This window comes from Nansenia antarctica (assembly GCF_963989245.1).
Source record: "Nansenia antarctica genome assembly, chromosome: 13".
NCBI lineage: Eukaryota > Metazoa > Chordata > Actinopteri > Argentiniformes > Microstomatidae > Nansenia > Nansenia antarctica.
The window spans coordinates 18546129-18554734 of record NC_137683.1 but is presented as its reverse complement, the minus strand read 5'-3'; the positions used below and the strand labels follow the sequence as shown (position 1 = coordinate 18554734).

General features: G+C 49.8%; 1 protein-coding gene and 1 pseudogene across 2 annotated transcripts in view; one reads left to right on the top strand and one right to left on the bottom strand.

The window, feature by feature from the left end:
* Window positions 1-5513, top strand: part of LOC308169362 (GRB2-associated-binding protein 1-like) — a 12252-nt pseudogene extending 6739 nt beyond the window's left edge. The window contains exons 5-8 of the transcript in view: window positions 2339-2407; window positions 3557-3674; window positions 4243-4377; window positions 5349-5513. The product of the transcript in view is annotated as a GRB2-associated-binding protein 1-like (transcript). The remainder of the gene's footprint in view (window positions 1-2338; window positions 2408-3556; window positions 3675-4242; window positions 4378-5348) is intronic.
* Window positions 5514-7229: 1716 nt separating this feature from the next.
* The window catches only part of LOC308169361 (FRAS1-related extracellular matrix protein 2-like), a gene marked incomplete at both ends in the record, with an annotated part of 20764 nt that continues 19387 nt past the window's right edge, over window positions 7230-8606 (bottom strand). The window contains 2 exons of the mRNA XM_080544044.1: window positions 7230-7250; window positions 7688-8083. Of these exons, the coding sequence (XP_080400170.1) occupies window positions 7230-7250; window positions 7688-8083 (417 nt within the window). The remainder of the gene's footprint in view (window positions 7251-7687; window positions 8084-8606) is intronic.

Genomic DNA, 8606 nt, shown 5'->3' with positions numbered 1-8606 from the left:
TGTTCTGTGGTGTTCAGTAGTGTTCCATGGTGTTCCATGGTGTTCCATGATGTTCCATGATGTTCCATGATGTCCCATGGTGTTCCATGGTGTTCCATGGTGTTCCATGATGTCCATGATGTTCCATGATGTCCCATGGTGTTCCATGGTGTTCCATGGTGTTCAGTAGTGTTCCATGGTGTTCCATGATGTCCATGATGTTCCATGATGTTCCATGGTGTTCCATGATGTCCATGGTGTTCCATAATGTTCCATGGTGTTCAGTAGTGTTCCATGGTGTTCCATACTGTTCAGTAGTGTTCCATGGTGTTCAGTAGTGTTCCACGGTGTTCCATGATGTTCCATTGAGTTCCATGGTGTTCTGTGGTGTTCCATTGGGTTCCATGGTGGTCCTTGATGTTCTGTGGTATTGGGTTCATTGTGGTGTTCTATTGGGTTCTGTGGTGTCCCATGATGTTCCACTGGGTTCCATGGTGTTCTGTAGTGTTCCATTGGGTTCTGTAGTGTTCCATTGGGTTCCATGGTGTTTGTGGTGTTCTGTGGTGTTCCTCGAGGCAGTGTTTGTGTAGTGTGTAGTGTGTACAGAGACAGTATGTGTGTTGCAGCAGGTCTCCATGGCAACCCTGTGGGTCTGGAGAGGACTGACTCACAGACAGTCGGGGAGTTCTCACAACCTCGCAGAGGTCACATGACCAGAGGTCACATGACCAGAGGTCACATGACCAGGGGTACGTACCTACACTATGACCAGCTCTCTCTCTCTCTCTCTCTCTCTCTCTCTCTCTCTCTCTCTCTCTCTCTCTCTCTCTCTCTCTCTCTCTCTCTCTCTCTCTCTCTCTGTATGTCTCTCTCTTATTGTTTCTACTGCCAGGCGGTTTCTACTGTTTCTGTACACAACCAATGTCTTCTGGTCAGTCACAGTGGTCAGTAGTCTGTCTGTTTCTGGTCAGTCACAGTAGTCTGTCTGTATGTTTACTTGGTATCCTCGTTGTCTCATTCCCACTGGTGACATGTTATTTCTGTTGGCTTTGTAGTGGAATGAGTCAGGGTTGCTTGATTTCACATTATTATAGATCTCCCTCCCTCTCTCTTTCTCTCTCTCTCTCTCTCTCCCCCCTCTCTCCCCCTCTCTCTCTCCCCCCCTCTCTCTCTCTCTCCCTCTCTCTCCCTCTCTCTCTCCCCCCTCTCTCCCTCTCTCTCTCTCCCCCTCTCTCTCTCTCCCTCTCTCTCTCTCTCTCTCTCTCCCTCTCTCTCTCTCTCCGTCCCTCTCTCTCTCTCCGTCCCTCTCTCTCTCTCCCCCTCTCTCTCTCCATCCCTCTCTCTCTCTCCATCCTAGCAGCAGGTAGAGTGCTACTCTAATCCTGTTTAATTATTCAGCTGCTGATGCTGCCCTCGTCTACTGTAGCAAGACACACCATACCACACACACACACACACACACACACACACACACACACACACACCATACCACACACACACACACACACACACACACACACACACACACACACACATACACACAAACACCCTCCCCCCTGAGGATAATACCCCACACACACACACACACACACACACACACACACACGCCTCACACCCAGCCACTGAGAGACAGAAATAGAAGAGATAGATGTGTTCAATAAGAATATTGATGGGGTATTCCAACACACACACACACACACACACAGACCAACATAGAGTAGGCAGCTACAGTTGTTGTGTTGGTGTGGTTGTGGTTCACTCTACTCTGTGTGGTTGCTACTCTGTGTGGTTGTGGTTCTGCGGTAGAATCTCCGTTTGACACTCGGTGTTCTACTTCATTCATTCATCTAATTTCTAGAATTGTAGAATTGTGACAGCAGGTGGTGAAACAACGTTGAAATGTATTTCTGTTTTTCAAAATAAAAGTCTGAACATTTTGATTGGTTACCGACTTGTTCCCCCTTTCACCAGACTGTGTCACAAATGTTCTGTTGATCAACTTAATGGTTCAATCTACACAGATACAACATACAATATGCTTAACCAGAAAAAACGTTTTATTTAACCCCAAAAATACACTGAGACCAAGGCCACAATACAACACAGTTAAATACAGAAAACAATACATCATAAAAAAAAAACTAACCCACAATATATCAGGAGAAACAATCACATCCTTCACCAAACAGGTCCTCCATCAGCACCCTGAGCTGCCCAAGCGGCACCAGAACACCAGAACTTCCTACTGAAATGTTTTTTTGTAGATTGTTTTTGTCTGACAGCCAATCATACAGGGTTTAATATAGTTCCTGGTTGTGATTGGTTGTGATTGCAGCTAAGCCCGCCCCCTGACCATCAGGCCCCTGCAGGACTGGGAGGAGCTTCCAGCGCCCGTCAGATCACCAATCACCCGCACCTTCACCCGAGAGTAAGCTATGTGTGTGTGGGTCTATGTGTGTGTGTGTGGGGGGGGGGATCTGTGTGTGTGTGTGTGTGTGTGTGTGCATGTGTCTGTGTGTGTGTGTGTGTGTGTGTGTGTGTGTGTGTGTGTGTGCGTGGGCGTGTGTGTGTGTTCTAGCGTGTCGCTGTCTCAGAGCCACTCAGGCAGAGTCTGTAGGTCAGAACTGCTGGGTCAGGGGAAATACAGGAGCTTAAATATTTCATATTTCATATTTAGCTTGAGGGATATTTCACTCATGATTTGTTAGTGTGTGTGTGTGTGTGTGTGTGTGTGTGTGTGTGTATGTGTGTACCCCAAGCTTTTATGTGTGTTTCCTAGTATCTGATATAGGAGTAATAACAGTGTGTGTTCATTCAGTAGAACTCAACTCAGCTGTAGGATGTCTGACCTGGTGTGTCCTGTCCTGTCCCCTCCTGTCCTGTCCTGTCCTGTCCCGTCCTGTCTTGTCCTGTCCTTTCCTGTCCCTTCCTGTCTGTCCTGTCCTGCCTGTCCCTCCTGTCCTGTCCTGTCCTGTCCTGTCCTGTCCTGTCCTGTCCTGTCCTGTCTTGTCCTGTCCTTTCCTGTCCCCTCCTGTCTGTCCTGTCCTGTCCAGTCCTGTCCTGTCCTGTCCTGCCGTCCTTGTCCTGTCCTTTTCCTGTCCTGTCCTCTCCTCTCCTGTCCTGTCCTGTCTTGTCCTGTCCCCTCCTGTCCTGTCCTGTCCTGTCCTGTCCTGTCCTGTCCTGTCTTGTCCTGTCCCCTCCCGTCCTGTCCTGTCCTGTCTTGTCCTGTCCTGTCCCCTCCTGTCCTGTCCTGTCTTGTCCTGTCCTGTCCTGTCCTGTCCTGTCCTGTCCCCTCCTGTCATGTACTGTCTTGTCCTGTCCCCTCCCATCCTGTCCTGTCCTGTCCCCTCCTGTCCTGTCCTGTCCTGTCCTGTCCTGTCCTGTCCCCTCCCGTCCTGTCCTGTCCTGTCCTGTCCTGTCCCCTCCCGTCCTGTCCTGTCCTGTCCTGTCCTGCCCCGGCCCTAAAACCAATACTGTGTGCTTCCATCCATTATGTGTATCTAATGCTTCACTGTGTGTGTGTGTGTGTGTGTGTGTGTGTGTGTGTGTGTGTGTGTGTGTGTGTCAGTGTGTCCAGGTCTTCTGGTAGACCCTCCTCCACCCAGAGCTCCGCCTCCAGCTCTGACTCCGACGACCCCGACGACAACTACGTTGCCATGACAACCTCCAGCCTGACCCTGGCGGCTGGGGAGTCAGTACGAACACACACTAGATATACATCCCTCCTTCCCTCCTCCCCTCCCTCCATCCTTCTGTCCTTACATCCCTCCTCCCCTCCTCCATCCTTCCCACCCTCCTTCCCTCCTCTCTTCCCTTCCCTCCCTCCATCCTTCTGTCCTTACATCCCTCCTCCCCTCCTCCCTCCTTCCCGCCCTCCCTCCCTCCTCTCTTCCCTTCTCCCTTTCCTCCCTCCATCCTTCTGTCCTTACATCCCTCCTCCCATCCCTCCTTCCCTCCTCTCTTCCCTCCTTCTCTCCATCCTACCCTCCCTCCATCCTTCTGTCCTTACATCCCTCCTCCTCCCCTCCTCTTTCCTCCCTCCATCCTTCTGTCCTTACATCCCTCCTTTCCTCCTTCCCTCCATCCTTTCTTCCCTCCATCCTATCGTCCTTCTTTCCCTCAATCCCTCCTTCTCTCCTTCTGCCCTTATATCCTTCCAAGTTCCTAACCTTTAAAGAGAGTACTACTTCACTATTTAGCTTTACTGTACGAGTCTGTAAAAAAATCCAAATGTGTGTGTGTGTGTGTGTGTGTGTGTTCCAGACCCTGCGGTTGACAGCCCACCGTACCTCTGATGGCAGCAGCAGCCCGTTGCTACGGAGACCCAGAGGGGACAAACAAGTGGAATACCTCGACCTGGACCTCCACACCGACAGGCTGGCCACACCCCCTAGACAGGTAAGACATAGGCCACACCCCCTAGACAGGTAAGACATAGGCCACAACCCCTAGACAGGTAAGACATAGGCCACACCCCCTAGACAGGTAAGACATAGGCCACACCCCCTAGACAGGTAAGACATAGGCCACACCCCCTAGACAGGTAAGACATAGGCCACACCCCCTAGACAGGTAAGACAGAGGCCATGCCCCCTAGACAGGTAAGACATAGGCCACGCCCCCTAGACAGGTAAGACATAGGCCACGCCCCCTAGACAGGTAAGACATAGGCCACGCCCCCGAGACAGGTAAGATGTAGGCCACATGTAGGCCACATGTAGGCCACACCACCAACTGAAAGATATTTCAAATGATACAAATTCTCAGAAGGATGCCTATTTGCTGTTAAAAGTTTGTCTGGACGATTCCACCTCCTTTCTTATGGGATCTAACAACATCTAAGGTTCTAAAATTGGGGGGGGGGGGCCTGACTCAACAAGAATTGGTGCCTTGTTATCTTTGTTTAGTCAAGTTTCAGTTATAAATACAAAAAATCAAGTCCATAGGAGCTAATCAAGTTGTTGATTAAGAGAGACTCATTCGCTAAAGATCTAGCATTAAAAAGGGCTAACTTGAGTAGCTTGTTTGGTCTCTGCCTAGGCTGTGTGTGGCATAGTATAGAGATTAGATTTGAAGGGTGTACAGATCCTTTTGACCTGTGGTTTACTGTTCTGCTACTGATATGAACAGGGATAGCAGAATTTAGAGTCCCAGTTTTATATCGATTACATCGATCGATATATAGGTAAGGCTGGCCACGCCCCCTAGACAGGTAAGACGAATGCCCACTTGGCTACTGTCTGCGTGTGTGTTTGCGCGCCATGTCTGTGTGTGTTTGCGAGCCACGTGTGTGTGTGTGTGTGTGTGTGTGTGACAGAGTGTGTGTGTGTGTGACAGAGTGTAAGTCCACCTCGCTGTCTGTGTTTCAGAAGAAGAGTGCGGTGGGCTCGGCGGTGAGTGAGGAGCGTGCCCGGGAGGAGCGTGCCCGTGGGCGTGTGGACTACGTGGTGGTGGACCCAGAGAGGACGCGGGCGCTGAAGAGCACCAGGGAGGCCTGGCATGACGGGAGGCAGTCTGCTGACAAGGACAAATGACCACACACGCACACACACACACACACACACGCACACACGCACACGCACATGCACATGCACACGCACACACAAACACACACACACACACACAGGATGTAAATGACCACTACTATCAAACACACACACACACACTTACCTAAGATGAACTTGATGAATGTGATGAATGAACTAAGTGTGTCACAGTACGATATCTTTATCGGTGTGTGTGTGTGAGATAATATTCCCTCCAGAGTGTGTGTAGAGGCCAGCCTCCATTGAGGTGTCCTCTGCTGCTGTTTACCTGACAGACGTCCTGTCTGACACTGTCACGCTCAACACAGGACCTTCATCTGCACTCTGTTCATGATGAATGGGTCTGTCTCTCTCTTTCTTTCTCTCTCTCTCTCTCTCTCTTTCTCCCTCCCTCTGTCTCTCCCTCTCCCCCCTCCCTGTCTCTCCCTCTTTCCCTCTCTCTACCTCTCTATCTCTCTCTCCCTCTCTCTCACCCCCTCCCTCTCTCAAGAAAAGTGTTTTAATATGAATCCAATCAAGTGTTACTGTTATTGTAAGAAGGTCTGAATTAAATACTGTTCTACTGAGGTTTACTGTGCAACCTGGTCTGTCTCTGTGTTCTCTCTTCCTCTCTCCCTCTATCTCTCTCTCTCTCTTTCTGTCTCTCTCTATCTTTCTCACACTCTCACCCTCTCTCTCTTCCCTCTTTCTCTCCCTCTCTCTGTCTCTCTCTCTCTCTCTCTCTCTCTCACACACCCATGACCACACTCACTCTCCATGACCACACTCACGTTAACTGTCATGTTAACTGGTGTGAGTGTCTTGAAAGGCGACATATAAAAGCAATCAATTTGGGTATTTACAGGTTTATTTTATTTACATGATGAACAGCTTTTCCACATTCAGATCAAATCTCTTTTAAAACAGAGACCTCGACCTAGAACACTGGCATTGTTATCAGCTGATGGATACAATTTATATTATATATAAATATAAATACACACAATTGTATTCTGTAGTTCCTGTACACACAAATATGTGTAAACATATACCAGAGCACCACACTCACTTAGAGAGAGTAGAGAACACAGATATGATATACAGTTAGGTCCAGAAGTATTTGGGCAGTGACACAATTTCCATAATTATAATAATTTGGGCTCTCTATGCCACCACAATGGATTTGAAATGAAACAATCGAGATGTAATTGCTGAGAGCTGAGAGTCTGCACTTTAAGCCCATATTCATTATACAACTGTAACTTGAAGATGTTTTGGTAAACAGTTAAAATAACAAAAAGTCTGTCTGTGTCCAAATATATATGGACCTAACTGTGTATATGTATATATATATATATATATATATATATACACTATATGGACAAAAGTATGTGGACACAATTACCATATTAATGCCCATGGTTTTGGAATGAGAAGTTCAACAAGCACATATGGGTGTGATGTCTGGGTATCCCAATACTTTTGTCCATATAGTGTATATATATATATATATAGATGACAGATATTACAGGATGAAGAGTTCAGGAGGCTGGTGTTTGAGACCATCCTCATTCCATCCCATGCTTGACAACAAACCCGTCCTCCGATTTCTACCTCTAATAAAGTGACTATTGACTAATGGAATACAATTCAAAAAATACAAAATAAATATAGACCTAATAGACATATGAAATCTTATATACAGTAGGATTTAACTTCCTCTAACTATTTACTTACAGCTACACGCTACAGTATGGGGAGGGAGGGGAGAAGTCATGGGAGAGAGGGATGGAGGGGAGAAGTCATGGGAGAGAGGGATGGAAAGGAGGGAAGGAGAGGGGTGGAGAGGAGAGGTCATGGAAGAGAGGGATGGAGAGGAGAGGTCATGGAAGAGAGAGATGGAGAGGAGAGGTTGTCGAAAAGAGGGCAGGGAGGGGGTGGGAAATATAGAGGGGAGGGGTTCACACTTCTGAGCTGTCTCTGTCCTGTCCTCCTCCTCCTCTTCCTCCTCTCCTGCTCCTCCCCTCCTCACCTCCCCTGGGAGCTGTACTCCAGGAGGAAGAGGAGGAGGAGGCGGAGGAAGAAGAAGATGAAGAGCGACAATCTCTCGTGTGATTCTTCCTCCCCCCCCGGTCCCTCACTACCACAGCATACACCCCCACCCCTCCCACCACCCCCATCACCACCACCACCACCAGCACCCCCACGGCCCCCAGCATGGCTGAATCCCCAGCCTCCTCAGAGGGCTCCGTGTCCGGGTTCTCCCCCAGAGCCTGCCCCCTGGCCTGGAGCTCCTGGAGGTCCACCAGGGGACCCCGGGCCCTGCTCTCCCCCAGGCTCGGTGCTCTGAGCAGGGGGACGTGTTGGAGGTTGGTGCCCCTGTCCTGGTCCTCTCCTATCTCATCCTCCTCTGAAGACGCCGCCCTGCTGGGGCGCCCCCCGATGGCCGCGGCGTGGCGCTGCACGGACAGGCTCCGCTTGCCGATGGCGTGGTTACGGTTGTCGTAGTTACTGACGCCGCGATCCCCGGAGCGCACGGTGTAGACCACGTGGACGTACCACTGACGACCCGCAGCCACCTGAGGAGAAGAGAGGAGGAAGAGAGACGAGAGAGGAGGGAGAGAGGGAGGAGAGAGGGAGGAGAGAGGAGGGAGAGATGGAAGAGAGGAAGGAGAGATGGAGGAGAGAGGGAGGAGAGAGGGAGGAAGAGAGGAAGGAAGAGAGGAAGGAGAGAGGAGGGAGAGAGGGAGGAGAGAGGGAGGAAGAGAGGGAGGAAGAGAGGAAGGAGAGAGGAGGGAGAGAGGGAGGAGAGAGGAGGGAGAGAGGGAGGAGAGATGGAAGAGAGGAAGGAGGAGAGAGATGGAAGGACACAGGAAGGAGGAGAGACAGATGAGAGGAAAGAGGGATGAGATAAAGGAGAGCTGAGGGATGATAACTACAGTATCCAGTGTTAGAATCCAGCGCTGTGAACTAGCTGCTATCTACAGCCAACTGGCCACACACAATATAGCGATACCATTCCTCATTCCATTCCAGGCATTACAATGAGCCTGTCCTCCAATTTCTACCTCCGCCAGCCTCCCCTTGGTGTCCAACATGGTA